Here is a 20,806-nt window from a genome sequence, read left to right on the forward strand (position 1 = left end):
TGTTTTGTTTTTTAGTGCCCATTTGGAGGAGAAGCCCTTTTGAGTGCTACTCTGAGAAGAGCAGCAGTACAAAACTCAAGGCTGCCCAGAGATATGTTTTTAGCCCACAGAATTTGTATCCTCAGCTTACTTCTCTGCCTGTGACTTTCAGAAACCTATTTTAAGGTCTCCTCTTTGATCAGTCTCCATTTTCCAGAAGTCTGTTTCAGTGTACCAAGTGGGAGCCTACTGAGCTTCAGTTCTTTATAGCAAACAGGTTTTGCTAGGTTGTCAGCAGGTTTGTTTGCCCTACCTGAGCTTCTCTAAGCAGCTCAAACGAAAGTGCCTTTGGCTCTGATCTTTGCCTTTCAAGAAAGGATGCTGGGCAGGGACTGTCACGGCATGTGCTCTAGGATCCACCCAGTACTCCAAACAGCTGTGGCACAACACTTGCACTGTGGGTTTGTTCAAAAGGAAGTTGGTTTTTTTTTTTTTTACTGTGAATAGCAAAATGACTGCAATAGCTGAAGGAGCTTGGTTTGTTTCTTTTCTTAGGTTTTTAGCTGGCTGTTTGGTACGCTGTGAGATCACTGCTCCCCAGCTCCTCCCCACCTCCTGAACTATGTTCATCCTTTTCTGTACTATTGGATCACTTTGTCCTTGCCTTCTTGCTCCCAAACCCTTCTGGATTACCCCTGTGTCACTTCCTTAACACCACCTTATCAACTTTCTAGTTGCTTAAGCACAGGTACAGTTTTTCTTCCTCCCCTTCCTTCCTGAGCTGCAGGACCTCAGTGCAGCCTTTGAAGCAAGAGGTTTTCTCTGAGTGGCAGTTTGGGCTCTTAGCCCTCTACCTGAGGCTGTTTGACATTGAAAAGAACCAAATTCTGTGCCCATTAACATCCCCCTTCCCTTGCTCAGCACAGCAGCTCAGACTGGGACATACTGCACTGACTTCCAATGCAGAGCCATTGGTGAAAATCTCTTGCTTACAAGACTCTGTCCTTTGTGATACTCTCATGTCAGAGTCTGTCTCTGCAGAACTTGCCATGCTTGCTGTGTGTCTCTGTCCTTTGCTTTTGGGGTAAAAGGGCTTAAACCATGCATCCAGACCTGCCTTCCTTTGCTTCCTTCCTCCTGTTTGGGGGAATCATTCTCGCCAATGGCATTTCTCCATCCTTCATCCCTGTGCAGTGGGGCTGGGTTTGTGGATGCAGCCTGGTTGAAAGCACAGCAGATGCAAAACATGTCAACCTTAGGTGAGAGTTGCTGGTTTGTTCTGGGTGGTTGTCCTTGCTTCAGGACAAAAGCTGGATTAAAGCACAATTGCTTCTTAAACCATCCTCTCTGGCCAGATTCACTTTGTCTCCCAAACGTAACTGATGTTGGCTGTTCTCCCTCGTGTTAATTCTATGGATCTCATGCATGCTGATTCCTAAGCATAGGCATCCATCCACTGTGCTTCAGTAAGGTGCTGTTTATTGCTCATCTTTATCTGCATTAGGCATTCCACATTTTACACAGCACTCTTTGATTTCTGTGTTTATGTTGCTGTGTGGATCTCTTTCTATAGCCAGTTCTCTCCCAGCAGTGTTAAATTATCCTGCAGAGGCTTACCTAGCATCCACTTGTGATTACTGGTGTGTTTCCAACCTACCTCTTTTCAGCTTTTTCTTGGAAAAGTGGTGGTGTGGGGGGGTTGGAGAAATCCTATCTTTAGATAATTGGGTTATCCTCTTTTTTTTTTTCCCCCCCGTTGAATAGGAAAGGCGTTACAAAATAGAGAAGATAAGACCAGCAAAGTGAAAACTTAAGTGAAGGTTTGATGATAACTGAGCTGCTCTTATAGCATCATTACAAAATTGGAAGACTTCAAAAAAGCAAAAGGGGTTCTTTGTTTTGTTTCCAAGTCTCTTCACAGTTTGGCTTGAGGAAATTTTGGTCAGTTCCATATCCTCTATACACAAAAAGAATATAAAGAGCTGTGTATGGAGTTTCCTATTTGGACTAAACATGGCAATCCTATATTAGCTGTGTAGGAACACCCTAGCCTATGACAAAGTCCCTTGTGAAACAGAAATAGCTGATCTCCCAGCTTTTAGGCTCATAAACCTGCTGGTAATGAAGTTGCAAAGGGTGACTAATACTTGAAAGCACAGCTGTCTCTTGGATGGGCAGAGCTGGGGACTTTCCTTTTAAATACCCTCTTTTTTTCAGGACATCAGGGACAAGCAGGTAGGCAAATACCATGATGTTCCTCTTGAAAATGAGACTACATGTGGTTAGCAGAGCCCCTAAAAAAACCAGTATCTTGTTAAATACACAGTTGGATACCAATGTGCTCAAGAAGGCTCGTTTAGTTGTGGAAACCATCATCTGTATTTGAGAAAACGATAAAATACGTAACAGAACTTGATTACTGAAATAGTCTTCTGTGCACTATGATTTAGTAGACTGACCTAGGAGGATGTCAAGTGATAATGCCTGTTTTGTTAGCCAGGGGAATTGCTTTGTGAGAGCGGGATATCTTGTGCTGTCCCTTGTCTGTGCTGGTGAAAGGATGAGTTTCTATTTTGTTCTCAGCAAATGGGTGAGGGGTGCACTTTCAGTGGAGGAGATAGAGAAGATAGCTCAAAATGTATGTACTCTCTTTGTGTGTGTTTTCTAAGACTCCCTAGAGATGTGGAGCAACCCAGATTCCTTCATATCTCATCTGCAACTGCTGCTGCTTCCAGGATCAAGATAGGTCTTAGATAAACACAACAAAACCCCTAAGATTCTATTATCCTTCTTTAAACTGGTCTTTTTCTACTGGCAACTTGTCACCTTCACTCTGTCCTTCCCCTCCGTTCCCTCTGGTACTGCATCCAGTGCTGCTTGTTGGCTCTGTTTAAAACAAGCGCATACCTGTTTTCCTGTGACCTGTGGATGTGGTATGTTATACACTTAAGCTTGTAAACATACGGAGAGTAGCCCTTAAAGCTGCAGCATGAGGCTGCTGGCTTTGAGGGGTTTTATTTAATTTCCTTGTTTTCCTTACACTTGGCTTCAATGGACAGTAAACCTGGTCCTAGGTGTTCTCTTGCTTGGGTGCCCTGTAGGAATCTCCAGAGGCATGGAGCTGCCTGGCTTCAGTTGGCTGACCATCCTGATGCTGTTCTGTTAAAGCTCTTGGTGTGCTCCTCAGCTGATTTGGGTCTAAACCGGCTCAGTTCAAACACCATGCTGATCTTTGTCATGGGTTTGGTAGCCAGTTCCTTCAGTTTCCGGGCGTCAAAACGTGGCTTATGCAGAAGGATGGGCAAGCGGCGGGGAAGAAAGACGTTTTCTTCCTTCCGTGACTTCTTCTCTTCTGCTTGCTGCTTTGTCTCCTTGTTGAGTGTCACCTGGTATAAAATAGCATCCCACATTTTCATGGCTCTTGATTTAAACAGCATGCAGTCTTGGTTGATGACTGCTTGAGCAGTGTCCTCTTTACTCCCTTCCTCCTGTTCCAGCTTTTCTGGCTTGGGCTCTGGGAAGCTGGGTGCTTCTGGCTGTACCATCAAGTGCTTCCTGAGGCGATGCCAGCCACTGGCACTGGTTCCAGATGGTCTTGCTGCTTTTACTGATGGTGGTGCTGGCTCAGCTTTGAGGGGAAGGCTGGTGTTGGGTAAGCTGGGGGTCAATTGACTTTGAATGATGTCTTCTGCCTTGGTGTCTGTGGAGGTGAACCCAGTACCATCAGCTTGTGCTGGCGTTGCTGTTGGTGGGCGTGCTTGCCTCCAGGGAGCACTGGATGTCGTTTGTTTTAGGATGTCTCTGTTTTCCTTGGGTAATTCAGAAGCTGTCTCTGATCCAGATATTTCAGTGTCACTTCCATGAGTTGTAGGCATATTACTGTGGGCATCAGAGGTGCTTGGCTTGGGTGAAGGGGCCTTGATGGACTCTTCAATAGGAACAGGCTTGGGAGCTTGATCAGGAGGTTCTGTGTCTGCAGCAGGAAGGAGGGGAGGTTCCAACAAGGGAAGTGTGGCGTTGCTGTCATCAAGTGAGGTGGGTATGTGCTCTGGAGATGGTTCAGAGCAGCTTGTTTGAGGTGCTGGGGAAGAAGGCCTTTTGTCTTCATGGCTTACGGTTCCTTGTGTCAGGTTCGATGTGGGAGTCTTAGCCCTTGGTGGCTTGACACTGTGGAAATAAGTGTTCACCTTGGTGACGTAGGTAACCTCTGGTGCCCTTTCTTTGCTGGAAGGAGGAGGCTGGGGGAAAACAGATGGGTCACATGGGGAGGGAAGGTGGGAGCCCATGTCTTCTGGCTGATGTGTAGTCTCGGGAGCCTCTGGTTTGTGTAGCAGGGGCATGGCTGAGGAGGTTGTGAGCAGGACATGTTCAGCAATGCGCCTCTGCTCAGTGACCTTCAGTGTGAAAGGCTTGCCCTTTCGGAAAGGGGAGGGGGCGCGGTGGTTGACGGGCCTGATGGAGATGTGAGTGGGCAGGCTGGTAGAGGGGGATGCTGTGGTTTCGGGGATCTCTGCTGGGGGAGTGCTTTCATCGTACTCCTCTTGGTCAGGGCTGGCCTCGTTCACAGGTGAGAGGCTGGACCGGAAGGACTTGGCTTGCTCTGAAGCGAAGACAGCATTCTTTTTGGCTGCCTTTTTCAGCAGCCGTTGGAGCCGCACGTTGTCCTTCCCAGGCTTTGGTAGGGTGGGAGGGGGAGAAAGGTGGTGGTGGATGGGAGCAGGCTGGATGGAGGATGATACTGTTATCAGCATTGTCATTTCCTGTGGAAAAAAAGAACAAAGTTCAGAGGTGGTGTGGGCTTAGCCCTGGTGGGCTAGGTTCTGAAGCATTCATACATAAGTCTTCCTCTCTCTAAAAGCTGTGAGTATGGAGGAAGTACTGCGGGAGAAGAGCATCAGTCTTGGTTTCCTTACTCTCCTGACATAACCTCAGCCAGTCTTGAGGGTGGGTGTGGCAGGGCAAGAGATGTACTGGGGGAAGCTGTATTGCCAAATCTGGAGCTCTTCCTCTCCTGGCATTAGCACAAAATCCAATAAGAGCTCTTTGGGACCCCAGACGTTCGTGTCTTGGCAAGTCCTAATGGGATTTGGAAGGAAACGTTGAGGGGAAACAAAGTGGGTCTGAAATCTTGAAGCTTTGAAACATCTCCAGAGGCACAAACCAGGAATGTTTCATGGCTTTCCAAATTTTGGTTATTAATACTCTGATACAATGTTACATACAACAGAACAGTCATAAACTACATGTGTCATCTGAGTCAAAGTCAACACTTGCCTTGATTGATTTCATCTGGCTGAAGACACCCCTGTGAAATGCAGGGCTTCTCAAAAGCTGCATTTATCAGTGAGAAAGTGCTTTGTCACAGCACTAACTTGGACTGATCTTTTCTTGCTGCATGGAGCACAGGGACAAATTTTGCCTCCTGCACTCCATTCTAGATAAAACCAAGTTTTCTCTTTCCCTTGGGAAGCTTTGCCACTGTCTTGCCTCTATCACTTACTATTCAGTGAAACAGAAGTGGCTTGTGGTCTGGGTCAGGTCTTATCTCCAATGGCAGTTGCAGCCCTTTGGCCAACACTGGGCTGCTCCTATGGGGAAGCATGGCTGCTTTTCCTGCTCTGCCGCTAACTCACCACCATCTCCTCTTCTTTCTGGTAAGCACTGGTCAGACTTCCTGACGATGGAGCTAAGGGTCTGTGTTGGGGATAGAAAGACAAAGCTGCTCTCAGTTCTCCCCTTTCTCTTCCTGAGCAAGATGGGGAGCACCAAACACTCAGCCTCTGACCTGCAATGACTTTTTTGGCAGCCACTAGAAAGAAATCTGACTCAATCCTGGCTCTTGCTCAGCACAGAGTTGCTGAGTTTTGCTATGAAATGAGACATAAATCACTGAACTCCATAGTCCCTGGTGGTGGATGCAACTGAGCATCCTGAAATAAGGAAGAGGAGGCTGGGGTGATGTCAGGCTTGCTCAGAGGGGCTATTTATTGCATGTGTTTTTCTTGGTTCCTGGTGGCTCCCAACCTGCTCTGGTTAGAATGGGTGTGTAGCATGATACCTACTGTGTGGGAAAGCTATCCTGAATCAAACTCTCAAAAGTGCAGAGCAGCTATTTGTGCTTCAGTGCCTGGTGTTAGCTTTGGGTTTGCAGTGCTGCTGTCAGCACTGGGCTGGGAAGGTGATCCAAACTGAGCAAGCAGGTGGTGTATCTGCCAAAACTCGTTGTGAATCAGCAGAGAAGGGTGACTCTTAAAAAAAAAAAAGGCAGCAGCAAATACAAGCACTTGAAGCTTTTGAACACTACATGCTATCTCTTCAAGATCAAGCCCTCACCGTGGTGGATGAGCTGAGCAGAGGCTGTGGTGGGCAGGGTCTGGGCAGTGTCTAGCAAGTGGTGCACTCAGTACAGGAAGGACATGGATCTATTGGAGCAAGTTCAGAGGAGGGCCACAGAAATGATCAGAGGGATAGAACACTCCTATGAGGATAAGCTGAGAGAGTTGGGGTTGTTCAACCTGGAGAAGAGAAGGCTCTGGGGAGACCTTATTGTGGCCTTTTAATATGTGAAAGAGACTTATAAGAAAGATAGGGACAGATTTTTAGTAGGGTATGTAGTAATAGGATAAAGGGTTACAGTTTTAAATTGAGATGTTTAAGACTAGATGTAAGGAAGAAGTTTTTTTTATGGTGAGGGTGGTGAAATACTGGAACAGGTTTCCCAGAGAGATGGTAGATGCCTCATCCATAGAAACATTCAAGGTCAGGTTGGATGGGGGTCTGAGTAGCCTGATCTAGTTGAAGATGTTCCTGCTCATTGTGTGGGCATTGGATGAGATGACCTTTAAAGGTCCTTTTCAACTAAAGGTCCTATTCAAACTATTCTGTGATTCTATGACTTATTTTGGCTGCAGGCATGAGAAACCTTCTGCAGTTTTGGTGAGGGGGCTTGGAGGGGATTTGTGCCAGCTGGGGGTGACAACTGTCAGACATTCCCAGTGTCTTATCAACTTCATGTTTTAGGCACAAGGCTGGGATTAGGATTTGCTTTGTTCTAAGAGCTACTCTTTGAAGCAAGTCTGCACTGTCCCCCAAAAAAGGCTGAGACCCCATTCTTCATCATATATCTGCTCTCCTTCCCAATTTCATGGATATTTTACATTCTTCTGGGTCAGAAAGCCAAAATGTCTGTTGGAGGGGTATGTACTTTTTTTTTTTTTGGTGCAATGCCACTCTGGCTCTGTTTGTGTAGGAGTTGCTAATTGCTTGCTGAGGTTTTTTGTGCTTTTTTTTAAATCTGCTGAAGGGGGGAGCAAGTACATGCATCTGATGGTAGGATTTACTGTGGAATGATTTAATCTGCTCCTGTTTAATGTGGTCCCATGGACAGCCTGTACTACAAGATAAGCTATAGTCTAGCAGCACTGTTAAACCAGATTTATAAGGTTGACCTGCTTCAGGCTTGTATTGGGAATACTAAAGAGGTAGGGCAGCAAACTTCCCAACCACTGATCAGCTCATTGACTGCTTTGCTTGTCCCATGGACTGCTGCACCCCAGAAAAATACAGCTTCCCACATGAGTCAGAGAATCCCTTGCCTGGGATTTGCTGCAAACTGCCAGATGCTATAGAGGAGGGCATGGGGATTCTTGACGTGGGAAGTTTAGATACAATATGCATGCACAAGGAAGGTTTTCCTTCTGTTCCCAAAGTTAGAGGCTGCTTTGTGCCCTATAACATCAAGATTTGTTCTCTTATAGTAGTCTGTGCTCTTGAAATCACTCTTGCTACTGTCTCAGCATCCCATCTGACTTGAAACCTGCTGTACTGTGGATCTTGGAGACCTTGTGGTGTGTAGTAACTTCCATGGCACATGACTGTATTGGAGTCTCTGTGCTTGACTAGTGAGGCAGAGAGATGCTAAGGGACAGCAAAAGGAAATCAGCTGTTAATTTATTTGCCTTCCCTGTCATGCTTGGCTTTGTTTGAGCCTCCTTCAGAGCTTTGTGTGCTCAGGAGAAATTCTGCAACAAGCAAGATTTGTCTTCCCCCCCCCCCCTTGTGTTTGCTTCATTATGTGGCAAAGGGACACTCAGGCTTGCTTTATTACCAGTGGAAAACTCATGGACAATGGGGGAAGTACTGCCTGAGAAAGTTGTGTGGGTTTGTGATAAACTGGAAGGAAATAAAGATAGAAGTCAAGAGGCTTTCAAAGGGTTAAGTTTCCTTGCTGGTGGTTGAGTGCCCATGGGTGGATGTGTGGTCACCCACACTTGGACCCCAACTGTTCTCCTGACTTCACTCCATCTGCAATCAGCCCCAAATCAGGATTAGTGGGGAGAGTGTCAGCATGCGAGAATCATTTATCAAGTGATGGAAAACTCATTTGTGTCCTGGAGTCCCTTGGCTGCACCAGCTGTCGTGCGTGGAGCAGATGGAGAGCTGCAGGAACCCAACACCGCTGCAGATGGTCCCAAACCGAGCTGTGGCTGCCAGGGGCTGTAGGAACATACTCCGCTTCAGTTGCTTTCTTGGGCTTGGGAGCAAACCTGCTAATCTCCTCCTTTTTGGAGTGGGAGACAGCTTGGCAGAAGTGCAGCTGTGACCTCTGCTGGGCATGCAGCCCTTGGCACCTGCTCTGCCATGAGCATGGACATTCCCAGAATGGTGGACTTGGACTGGGCTTTGTGAAAGTGGGTGGGAGAAAACCACCTGTAATTGCTAGACAAGATGCAGCCTGTGGTATTGCTCATGAGAGGTCAAATGGTATCCATAACCTTGTTATTTTCTTGTCTTGCAGCTGAGCTTGGTCCTGGCTCGATGCAACCCTCAATGCCACTATTTCCTCTGCTCCACAGAAGATAATTGAAGGATGTTTCTCTTCTGGCTGATGTCAGTCTGCTTTGGTACAGCCTGACTCCTCTTGGGGTGTGAATAATACCCCACACTGCCTTCAGATGGAAGAAAGGAACTATATCAGCTGGCAAAATCTATCTCTGTTTTAACCTTCTATGTGATTCTTTGGCTTTTTTTTTTTATCTCTCTCTGCTATGGAGATGGGAGGCTGTGGCTCTGTTCCCTCTCTTCTTAAGTGTTGGAAGAGAGTGATCTGCTGCCCTGCTGAGCAGGCAAGGCTTTTGCTATGTGATGATTTTCTCCTTTTGTGGCCCATGGTGGCAGAGAGGGAGCTCAACAGTAACCTGGTAAAAGAATTGGTGTTTGAAAGGAGGGCAATGGGCAGATTGTGAGTGTGAGAAAACTGCACAGAGAGTTTAAGGAGAGTGCAAGGACCACTTGTCACCCTGTTGGTGCCAGCTGTGGGTAAGGTCTTTCCCTGTTTACAATGCAGCCTCTGTCCCTCTACATCATCTGTTTTGAGGGACTTCCATCTGTTGGTTTCTCTGTGTACATCAAATCACTTTCAACTTTGTCCTGTTTTTTTTTTTTTTATTTTAGTTCCAAGATCATCCTTTAGTCACAGTTACATACCCATGCCAAAATGTTCCTGCCACTTTTCTGTCTCAACAATGGCAATAGCAGCTTTGTTTCAAATAGCTGCTACCTATAGAAGATGGGTTGGAGGTCTCCTTTCCCAGGCGTGAGGAGTGCTGACCACTGGTATTATCTCCCTTCTCTGGGAAAGTGCAAATTAGCTCCTAGGGCTGTTTCTGAACTCTCCCACTCCTTCATACTTTGTGGTGTTAACATGTCCCCCATCCCCTCTTTAAAATTTTAATTCCTACTCTCTTCCATGTCAACATAATTTTGCAAGTTGTTTCTGCTCTCCTGGAGGGAGAACAGCTTGTCTCTCCTCCTGCATCAGTGTGCTTTCTGCTTAAATTTTGTGCCTCCTGAATTTTCCTTTTTTTGTAAGCATTTAATAAAATTTGAAGATGATGTTGTAATGATGGTAACTCTGAGAATTTTGTTTGTGTAGGAGTTTCTGCAGCAAAGCTGTCTTCCAAGACCTTGCAAGTCCCTGCTTGAGTGTAAGGTGGAGGAGAAGAAACATCAGGCTCAGTGGCAAGAGGAAAAGAAGCTTGACATATGCAGGAAAGGGGATTTCTGTGTTACTGCCCCATTTAGATACTTGTCATTTTGCTGCATTTTTCATGGGGGGTAATTGACTGTAAAACAGGAAGGAGTGGTGTTTGGGTGAGAGATGGAGCAGCATGTAGAGACTTCTAGGGCGTGGTCGGCTAGAAGCATAGAGCTTACCTCCCCAGGTAGCAGACCTGAGCAACATCACAGTCTTTATCCAAAATCACTGGTGATGTCAGCTTTGTTAAAAAAAAACCCCAAACAAACAACAAACCCTGTCTAACCTGCTTATCCAGCTTCAATAAGGTCAATATAGCTGTCTGTACTGAAACCCAGCACGCTAATGAGTTGATGACTCTATCTGGAACCATTTCATGAAAAGCCTTTTTATGGAGATGACCTTCCAAGTAATAACACTTTTACTACTTGTGGCAGTAAAGAGTTTCTGCTGTCCTTACCTATGCTTTCCTAGAGCGTTAGGAAGAAGAAAGTTTTCAGATGCCACTTGTTGCTCTTATCTTTCTGCTTATTGGTACCCTTGTCCTCTCCATCCTCTGCTTTAGCTCCTGGAGGTAGGAATTCAAGGAGTCTGTGTTCCTTACAGCACTGAGGAGCATGGACACCATCTGGCCCCATTTTCCCTTAAGCCCTTCCTCTGCCATGCTGGGATTTTCCAGTGAGGCTGGAGCAGCAGTAGTGTGTGGCATAGAGATATCCTGGCTTGAGCTGAAAACAGCACTACTTTGCACGTGTGCAAACTGGTTGCAGCAATTTTTCAACTCTGTTCTGTGGCTGACTGGAGGAAAAGATGGCTGGAAAGTTCTCCAGCTACTATTGCTGTGTCTTGCCAGTTTGAAGAGTGCAGACAAGGCCTTAGAGGCTGCTTCTGTGAGAGTCCTTCTCTAAGGAGGGTTAATTTGTGAAGTATGTTTTCTCCACTTAAAGCCCACGAGGACCTAGGTGTGGTTTCAATAAACAACCGCTGTAATTCAGGTTCTGGTCACAGCAGAGAAGTGAGCAGGTTATGGGAGACCAGAGCTCTCTAGTGGTGGTCAGGAACCAGGGAAAGACCTGGCTTGGAACAGATGTAGCTCTTTATGAGGTACTTATGTGTGCCAGGGGAAATGTTTCCACAGTTAAATTAACTTTATGATCTGCTGTTTCTCCTCCCAAAGCAACATGGTGTGCACATGGTGGTGGGAGTGGCAGAGGGGTTACTAGAATGGTGAAACCTCCCACCACCCCCACCCCAAAAAAAAATAAAAAAAGAAAAAAGAATGCTGCAGCCCAGGTATACTGGATATGCATCTTAGTATTTAAGAGGGGATGGAGACTCATTTCTCCCCTCAGCAGCAAACTGTAGGGACTTCAGTTGCTCCCTTCACAAGAAAACATGGCATTGGTGAAGTGTTTCTGCTTATCTCTTGCTGGAATGAAAAGCTCCCACAGGTGAATTTGCTGTGGAGAAACCACTGTGTGTGGTGTGAAGTTACACTGTGACCTTTGCAAAGCCCTCCTGCTTCCAACTCTTCTGCTTGTCGCTGGGACCTCTGCCCTCCTAGGAAGGGCTTCTGGGGACTCGCCCTGCTCATGTGAGCGACAGACAGCAGGCTGGTGCCCCTCTATAGTAGCAACCCTATGTCACTGCTCTGATCTTGAGGCACCCCTCAAGGTGTTGCTTCACTGCAGTTCCTTCTTTCTCCATCTTGGCTAGATTATGCAGAAGGGGAACATCCTTCCAGCATCTGCTCTGAAATAAATGTGGAGGGCTAAGGTAATACTGAAATGTGCTGCTTGTGGCAGGGTTCAGGGCTGCTTTTTTTTCCCAGCAGGGTTTAACAGATGGCTCTACATGAGTGTTTGCAAGATGGAATTGAAAAACATTGCAGTGCCTGTTTCCTGCAGGCCATAAACCAGTATTATTTAAACATAGGGAAAGCTTATCTGGTGGAAAACTCAAGTCTCTTTTGAATGTTATGTTTTTATGCAGCACTTGTTCTGCCTTGAGACTGGGGGCTGGACTTCATCTAGTAGTCTTTTCATGTATAAAATAATTATAGGCTCATATTTATGTCCATCCTTATGTATATGTACTCACTAATTAACAGATCTCTGCTTAACCCTTGCAGCTCTGCACTGGGCCTAGAGTGAAGCAATGAACACAAGAGTTTAGAATTTCCAAATGAGTTTGTTCCTTGAAATGTGTCTGCAGTTTCTGCTCTTTGAAAGAAAGGTCAGCCTCAGAGACACCTGAGCCTGAATGTCAGAGCTTTGCCTCCTGCCACAACCACCTTCAGGAAGGAAAATAAACAAGTTTAAAGAGCAGGGCAGCTATAAATAATGAGGTGGCAGCTGATATGCTGCTGAACAAGGTTCTGAGGTTGGCCTATTGGTAATTCTTGGCAGCTCAACACACTTTCCCTGATACTGCATTACATACATACATACATATGTACACATGTACGTATTTTAAAGCAGGTAAAGAATGAATCTCATGTTGATAGGAAGTGCAATTAGAGCTACCCTTTACTTCAGTAATGATGACCCATTACAAGGGTCCTGATAATGAGACAGACCTGAGGTGATTTTCCTGTGCTTTTGCATTGAGTCCCCTCGGGGTTTTGGTTGCAGTGGAATGATTTGATTTAGATCACAAATTTTCAGAAAGGTGTTTCATCTCTTCTTGTTAAGTAATGGTGGTTTAGCAATGCTAAAGACATGCATTCTTTGTTCTTCAAATAAGTAGAAAAAAGTATCATGGATTTGGGGCTTCTGAGGATGAGGGGAAGAATAGAGGGGGGGTTTGAAGCAAAGTAAGGGGGAGATACCATTGGGATTTATATGAGCAAGCACTCTAAAGCATGAAAGCAGCAAATTGCAAGTGTAATTACTCAATCAGAGGTGCTTGGTTGGGTAGGGAGGTCTTCCCCATGGTTGTGGAGAGAATGTGAGTGGTTACTGTGAACACCTTGACTGGTGTCCTGCCTTGCTCACCTCCCCTGGGGACACCCCAAAATAGCAGCTTCAGGCAACCTCCTCTGGGGACACCCCAAAACAGCAGCTTCAGGCATTGGTCCTGGCTCCCATTCTGTTGCTCAGTCTTCATTCTCACTGTCAGACTGTCTCATCCATTTGTGTGTAAATAGTCTGAGGGTGAGACCCAGGCCATGTCTTGAATGGTCAAGCCTGATCCCTTATCTTTGGAGACACATTTAGCCTAGATCTAGGGTGTCCAAGGATGGTCTCCTGAATCCCAGAGATTAGATGTCTAAAGCAGATGCAGCGAGCACATCTCCGAAAGCAAACAAGTGATGGAGAAACAATCTACCACAAAAATCAGAAATCAATATTGACTGAAGGAAAAAGAAATTCACTACTTACTGATGTGTAATTTGTTTCCATCTGAAATCATTTGCATGTTGGGTGCATCGTGTTACTCGGTCCAGTTTACAAAATTAACAGGTGATTGTTCCTTCAAGATCATGTCAGGTGCTGGTTTCTTGTGATTTTTAGAGCCCTGTAGGTAAGTTCAAAACACCAGATGGAAAAGTGTTCACAGTAGCCAGTAAGTACAAGCAGTTTCTAAAAAATAAATAAAGGGACTTTTTCAAAGCATGAAAATTTCCATCACCTAAAATTAGCATGAAGAAGGGCTATCGAGTAACACCACTGCATGCTCCTAACTTTGGCCCTGCAAAGTTCAGCATCTCAAGTACTGGAGAGGTGAAGGGCAGATGATGGTGATGTTGCCAGGACAGCTATTCTAGCAGAGTAGCTCCAGGCAATGAAACCAGTTGGAGGCTTTTCAAGTTGGCTGTCAGATTTACTGTTTTGCAGAAGTCAGGGTTGCTAAATGCAAATTTGGAGCTGTGCTTTGGTTGTTACCTTCCCAATAACAGAAGAAAGCAAATGCTGGCTCTGTCCCTGCTTGTTCCTGGTGAGGGACATGCTTATATGCAGGGAGTGCAAGTGCAGAAAATGCTGCACTGGGAGCAGAGGGGGTTTGGAGTTGATTAGTATGGTGAATTTTGGTCGAGGGCATTTGTGTGCAGTTTGACTCAAAGATCTGGACCAAGACTGCTTAAGTGAGCTGATAAGGATGGCCCCAATGCCTGCCTTTGTCCTGGATAACCTGTGAGTTACCCAGACACTATGCAGTTATTTACTGCCTCTTGGCCTTGGGAAATTTCATCCCTTTTTCCAGCTGACTTCCCAGGTTGGGCTTTGTTTTTTCACAGCCTTTCAGGAGCCTTTAAGTGTGGATGTGAAGGCAGCTGGGAGGTTAAATATACTCACGGGAAGATGGGGACACATAAGAGCACTTTCCTGGAGGTTTACAAAGCAACTTTACGGTCAGGTTAACCTTGGCCTGTTTCATATGGCTTTTGAGATGCTGGCGAGCTATACCACAAAACCAGCTCTGAAGGCAAATTCTTGCTGCTTCTCCAGTACCACACTGCTAAGCCTTGTTGCTCACTGACCCCCTGTGCTAATATATCTCTAATCTGACTTGGAGTTACTGTGTTTTGGATCAAGGTAGCAAAGCATTTCCTACATCCACGAGGGTTGTGGCACATCTGATGAGACCAGTTCTCATCAGGGATGTATATGCTGGTACTTCTGGGTTGGTGTTGGAGGTGAGCTCTCCATTTGCTTTGTCTCTCTCTGCCTCCCTCATGACTGATGAGCTCATGCCTGGCTCTGTAGGATATGCTGCTCCTTAGTGCAGTGCAGACCTGTGGAAGGATTGGGGATAGGTGCTTGATCCTTCATGCAAATACCCTAATGCAATTAAATCCTCTTTGACTGATGACTTCAACATCTCAAAACTGCTCTTGTCTTTTAGGAGTACTAGTGACTCTGTGTGTCTCCAGCACTGAAAATGTTGCTGGAAAAAACCCCAGACAGTAACAACCAGAGCCATCCCAACAGGAAACATAGAACCCCCATTATGAATAAGAATATTTCAAAAGATTTTAGAAATGCCCAGGGATACCTTGTACCCTGCTCTGCTGCTGTCACCACTGAAACCATGCATGTGTTTGCAGGATGCACTGTATGAACGATGCAAAAGGTGAGCTTATGTTTGCCTATGCTGAAGTAGGAAGTGTCCAGATCACTTCCTGTTTCTTATGAAAAGATATAGAGTTTCTGCTCTTACAGGCTAAGAGGAGATAAGATAGGAACAGATTTTCCTACCGAGTTTCACAGAAGGGATGACATACTCGAGTCCTCCACGGAAGTATTGATTGGTTCCCTCCCACCAGATGCAAGTAGGAGAAAAGCAGCAACAGGAAGATGGATGGAGACATGCATAGGTAATTTGGTCATTAATAAGAGAAAGCTTGGTTGTTGCCCTTTATTCTCCTTTTTATGCCCCTGAACCTTTGAGACATCATGAAGCCACCATCAGGAAAAGGTGTTGGCACCCTGAGGTTCCCCAGCCACCTTCCAAGATTCAGGTAGGTAAAACCACAACTTGGCAACTACAAATAGTAGTTTTGAGCAACTGCTGCAAGAGGTGCATCACTGGGCATGGTAAACACTGCACCAGGTCGCTTCTGGGAAAACAAGAGACAACCAAGGACAGAGATCTGAGCCCAAATGCCTTGCAGGTGGTATTAGAGGAACCGGGGGGGAAAGATGGTCTTTGCTCAGCCAATTTGAGTTGTTTCACATTCCTCAGGATCCTGTTGGCCCCAGTAAAATGACAATGGTCTGCTGATACTTAGAGGAGCTGACTATAAAGTTTAAGGCTATTTTGATCTCTGCTTGACTGGCTGCATAACCAGTCATTAGATTTTACCCAGGAACAGAAAATAATTAATTATGTATATATTCTGTCCTTTCCCTGAATGTACTTAGCCACTATCTGATCTGCCTTTTTATTGACAGCTATTTCAATTAACTTGGAAAGAGTGTTCAGTGAACATAGGGCATCTACAATAACCTTGAACTGCTGATTAAACCCCACTGCAGAATCCCTTTCTCTGGGGGAGGATAAAGAGAAGAAAGGGTGTGGGGAAACTGGATAAAAAAATTACTTTCCTCTCCCAAATGGCTTTTGTGATTCCCATTTCCCACCTGCCCTGAATCATGGTAAAATATTTATAACTGAGTGTCACAAAAGAGAAAAACACATCCCCACCCTTTCCCAGTCAGCTTAATCAACGCATTTTTCTGGATACGTCCAATTATTTCAAGGCTAATGCCTGTATAAGTGGACAAACATGCCAAAACCAGAATATCTGTATCATGCAAAAAAGTAAAACGTGTTGTTTTGAAAGCATTCAAATAACTTTGGAGAGGAAGGGGAATAAACATTCAGACTGTGAATGATGAAACAACTCAAGTAAAACACATTTTCCTTATAAATAAATTCACTTTGGATAACTCTAACCATTTTTCAATGACAGAAGGCGTCAGTGAAAGTTCCTCTGTAGCTCTACTGTGAAGGTGTAAGTGCAGTCATGGGCAAGATTGGCTGAGGAAGCATTTCAGGAGGTCCTCTTTCCTGACTTATGGGCCAAAGCAAGGTTTGCTTTGGAATTAGATCCATTTGTTCAGCATTGGAGAGTAGGTGGTGGATAGGCGTAGGCATTTATTTCAGAAATTGGATATCTCCTGGGTTGTGAAAGAGTACCTGTTTTATGGGAAGGATGTAGCTGATTTTATTTACAAACTCCGTAGTTTTTAATGAACGTGGGTAGGATTTCAGACTTCCAGGGCTGTAGAGGTTTTCAGATGAACTTTTCCAGTGCTTTTTCAGCTCACTGGCTGAGCATTATCCAGCCCTAAGAGGCAATGATCCATGAAAATGCTGCCCGCTGACTGGTGTGCACTGAGAATATGGAAAGGGTGTTTTGAGAAAAAAAACAGACCAAAACAAACAAAACACACACAAGTATTTGGCCAAAATGCCCATCTTTACGCAGTTTGTAAAATTATCATGCTAATGTGTGTGAATTGTATTTAAAGGCATCTCCCCCAGAGCACTGGCTGCTTCAATAGGTCAACCAGTAGCCAGAAAAGATTGGAAGGGCTGATTACAGCTTCTCTACAAGTGGCCCTGCAATGCAATAAATTCCTGTGGCCCATCTCAAATAACCAGTCTGGGTGTTCCTACCTACCAAGAAGAAATGTGACATTGGACTAGGTTACCTAGCAGATACTTGTCTAGATCTCTGCCCCAGCCTCCAGTTCTGTTCAAGGAGGAACACTGGTTTGCTGTATCCTCTCCCAGGTGGGGATGCTGTCACTGTAAAAGTATACCAGGCTCTGGCTTGAGGTCAGCAGGCAGATGGACTTTTCGTGATTTGAGACCCTGGTTCGTGTCTGTGACCTGCGTGTTTGTTCTTTGGCCTTGGTGCTGTCTCCTAACCTGGCACCTGGTGAGAGGGGTTTCTCCAATGACAGGTGCTTGCTGCACATCCACCTAACCAAATGGAATAGCTTTCAGTAGGTGTGCAGCCACAGCTGGGATCATCCCTCCCTCATCTTGTCCATGTGATCTGTAGGGACTGGGAGGCAGTTGGTGGTGGTTTGCTCACTCTCTAGGGTGTGGCTGCGCTGCGACAGTCCCGGTAACCTTGCTGCTGATGCGGGGGGAAGAGATGGTGTCAAGACAGCACAAAATATAAATCCTAGAGCAGGAGAATCAACAGTAAAGAGAGACAAAGCTGATGATGAAAATGTCACAGGTTGTGAACGAAATTGCTGTGTGATGGTATCAAGAGGTGAAATAAGGAGTTGACATAGGGAGGGTGTGAAAAGTACAAAGTATGCAACTAAGGCATGAAGCAAATGTTGGAGAGGATTATAATCACGTGCTGAAGGGGATAGAGAGACCCACAAAGGGAAGAAAGGACAAACATACATTGGGCTGTGTGGAATGAGCCTTGGTTGTGAACAAGGCGACAGCAGAGCAAAAGGAAGACGTGTGCATCAGACAAGCTCTCTTTCCAGAGAGATGGAGAAGGCACCCTCAGTCCCCCTGAGAAGAGGGAACCAGATCATGCTGGGACTGGAAAAAAGATGCATAACATGGACATTGAGTGCTCTTGACAGAAGCAGCCCATGGGATGCACAGATGTCTTTTGGGACAGTACTAAGCAGAAGTGCCATGCTCACAGGGGGTGGTGGTGGCGAAGACAGAGCACGGACATGATGTATGATGTAAAGATGAATGTTGTCTGGAGCAGTTGCCTGGCATGTCCAGGTGAGGAACTGAGCTGAGCACAAGAACTGAGAGGATACCGCAGGCTGTAATGTTTGCATCTCATCTATTTGAAAAGAGAGCTGTGGCAGAGAGAAGAGTCTGGTTACCTGTCCCTCCCATCACTTGTATCAATGTCACATTTGTGAAGATGCTTAGAACAAAATTGGAGTGATGTGGAGCGCTCCCCTACCAGTGTGCATGAGCAGCACTGCTGTAGTGGAGGCTGTGCAACCCTGCAAGATGCTCATGCTACCCCTGCCAAATATCTGGCAGCAGGTGAGCCAGATGGACCCACAGGAGCGTTCAGGCCCACACCTGCCGAGAGCCACCCTGGTGTAAGGCCAGGCTTCGCATTCACTTGTACACACACGGTTTCTTTTTAACTGATTGATCCAGTCCTTGGCACTGAGTCACGATGCCCCACCAGCAGCAGGAACAGCCTGTAACTGGCAGGCAGGCAAAGGAGACTGGTGAATGTCATTGCCAAACTGGGTCCACCACAAATATAAAAGGAGAAACAGCTGGGACACTCTCCCCCCATACGTCCCCACTCTGCTGCTAGTTTTCAAATACGGTATTTCTTGGAGATGTGCCCAGCTGGTGGAGCACCTGAGGAAAATTAGCCAGTGGAAGACACCACTTCTTTACTGGTTGGTGCTGAAAATGCAGCGTGAAAGCTGGCTTGCTGTGTTAGTGCTTTCAACAGATCTGGGGAGGGGGAGTGGAGGTGATGATACCAGGTCCGGCCCCGTGTTCCCACGCACACGCTGCTGGCAGCGCGGGGTGCCCTCCCCGCCTCCCCCACCCGGCAAACTCCCACATGAAGCGAGGGTGCTGAGGATGGATACAATGTCCCCCTCCCACCTGACAAGTAACAAAAGCATTGGCTGGAGCTGGGTTGCAGAAGGAGGCGAGGGAATAAGCTGCTGGCCAGCTGGAGAATGCAAGCTGGAGAAATTTTAGCTCGTGCATGTTACCTGGTGAATGGGAGGTTGCAGTGCTGTGCTCCCACTCCACAGCTTTAAAAACTTGTCTCTACATCCTCGGTAGGAACCCTTTCTTGCAAGCAGCAGGGAAAGAGTGGGCAGGAATCAATCTGTGACCTGGGCCAAAAATATCGTCTGCCCTGCAGCTCCCAAAGTTTTTCCTGTGCTCCTACGGGCTGGGAGAAAGGGGGTGCTGGAGCTGCCAGACACACTGGAGGGCACACACTGCATTGCTGGGGAACCCTGCCAAGGGGAGAGGGGCGGGAGGAAAGGGATGGGAAGCTGAAGCCTGTGAGATTTAGTGAAATGGAAACCATGAACTGGAGGGTTGTGCAAGACACTGCAATCCTCTGCTGGAATAGCCATGCAACTGTGGAGAGAGTTCAGGCAGCAAAACCACTCCAGGCACCCAGAGGATACTAGATGGGGTCCAGCCATCTGGGATTTGCTCTCTCTAAGAAATTCTTACTTAAATAATGCTTTCATATTATGCTAAGAAAGGCTCTGAGCATGGTGTGAGTCAACCAAGATCTTTTGCTGCGTTCCTGCTCTCCTACTTTTTGTTCCAGGTCTCCTCAAGCCTTGGTGTGTGGCAGAGCCCTGGTAGTCTTAGTGAGAGATGGGTGTGCACCGCACAGCACTTGCACCCCCCCCGCCCCCCCATGTGCTGTGTGCCTCTGACTTCTCACACGCCTGTGACTGCTGGTTTCAAAGAGCGCTGGACACGGAAGGTCCATGAACCTTCCTCAGGCTCACCCTGCAGTGCAGCTGAAACCGTTTGCATATGGAGGGGCAGCAGGGAAGAGCCCCTGCCCGGATGGGAGAGTGGAGGTTGCTGCTGAGTGTTGAGATTGCAAGAGCCAGGCTCTTGCAGGCTGGGTTTTAAGCAGTGACCATGCACCACGGAGCTGTGGGGCCCCACAATTTGTTCTGAAGTGCCTTTGCCTCAGATACCCCTCTTTGAGCTCTGCCTGCCTGGTGGGTTGTAAATATAGAAACATAAGCCCTGGAGTTTTTTTCTCCAAACATGTCCCTTCCATCTTAGCATCATCTGTGCAATTCCTCCAGCTGCTCCTATACATGGTATGACCTTTTTTTTCCCCTTCCCTTCCTTCCCCCTCCATCTCATCCCCCTCCCCGCCCCATCCCTGCTCCCTTCCCTTCCCTGGCCAGCATACGAGTCTGGGGCCAATCGGCTCTTTCAGAAGATCAAATGTCACTATAAGTTGAGAGCTGCATCACCTTGGGACGCTCGCAGATCCCAGGCTGCCCATCCCCTTCGACAGGAGCTTGGTGCTTCTCTCCACTCCTCCAGGTAAGTGGGATCCCTAGCAAGGTATGCTGCTGGGGGGTAACACTACAGAGGGGCTGAGCCTTGGTTTAAATAGAGAAAAATCAGGGGAGAGTTGGGGTCTCCCGGATCTGGGATCTGGCACAGGATCCTAAGGAAAAGGCACTTTTCCTTCCTGGCTTTGGTTGGGCATCACACAAATCTCATGTCATGTACGGAGATTTGGGTGCTCTGAACTCTCAAGGATTAGTAATGGGAGAACAGATGCTTTCAAAAGGAAGATGTAGGGCTCGA

General features: G+C 46.5%; 1 protein-coding gene across 1 annotated transcript; it reads right to left on the minus strand.

The window, feature by feature from the left end:
• Window positions 1-436: 436 nt before the first annotated feature.
• Window positions 437-19,427, minus strand: PRR33 (proline rich 33). The gene is made up of 3 exons (XM_051804077.1): window positions 19,213-19,427; window positions 13,399-13,534; window positions 437-4,739 (listed from the first exon to the last, which is right to left on the minus strand). Exons 2-3 carry the CDS (start codon window positions 13,417-13,419, stop codon window positions 3,111-3,113), a joined length of 1,650 nt encoding a protein of 549 aa, XP_051660037.1. The 5' UTR covers window positions 13,420-13,534; window positions 19,213-19,427; the 3' UTR covers window positions 437-3,110.
• Between the last annotated feature and the right edge of the window lie 1,379 nt (window positions 19,428-20,806).

This window comes from Manacus candei, unplaced genomic scaffold (genome assembly GCF_025592945.1).
Source record: "Manacus candei isolate 608988 ecotype Guabito, Panama unplaced genomic scaffold, ASM2559294v1 h1tg000060l, whole genome shotgun sequence".
Taxonomy (NCBI): Eukaryota; Metazoa; Chordata; class Aves; order Passeriformes; family Pipridae; genus Manacus; species Manacus candei.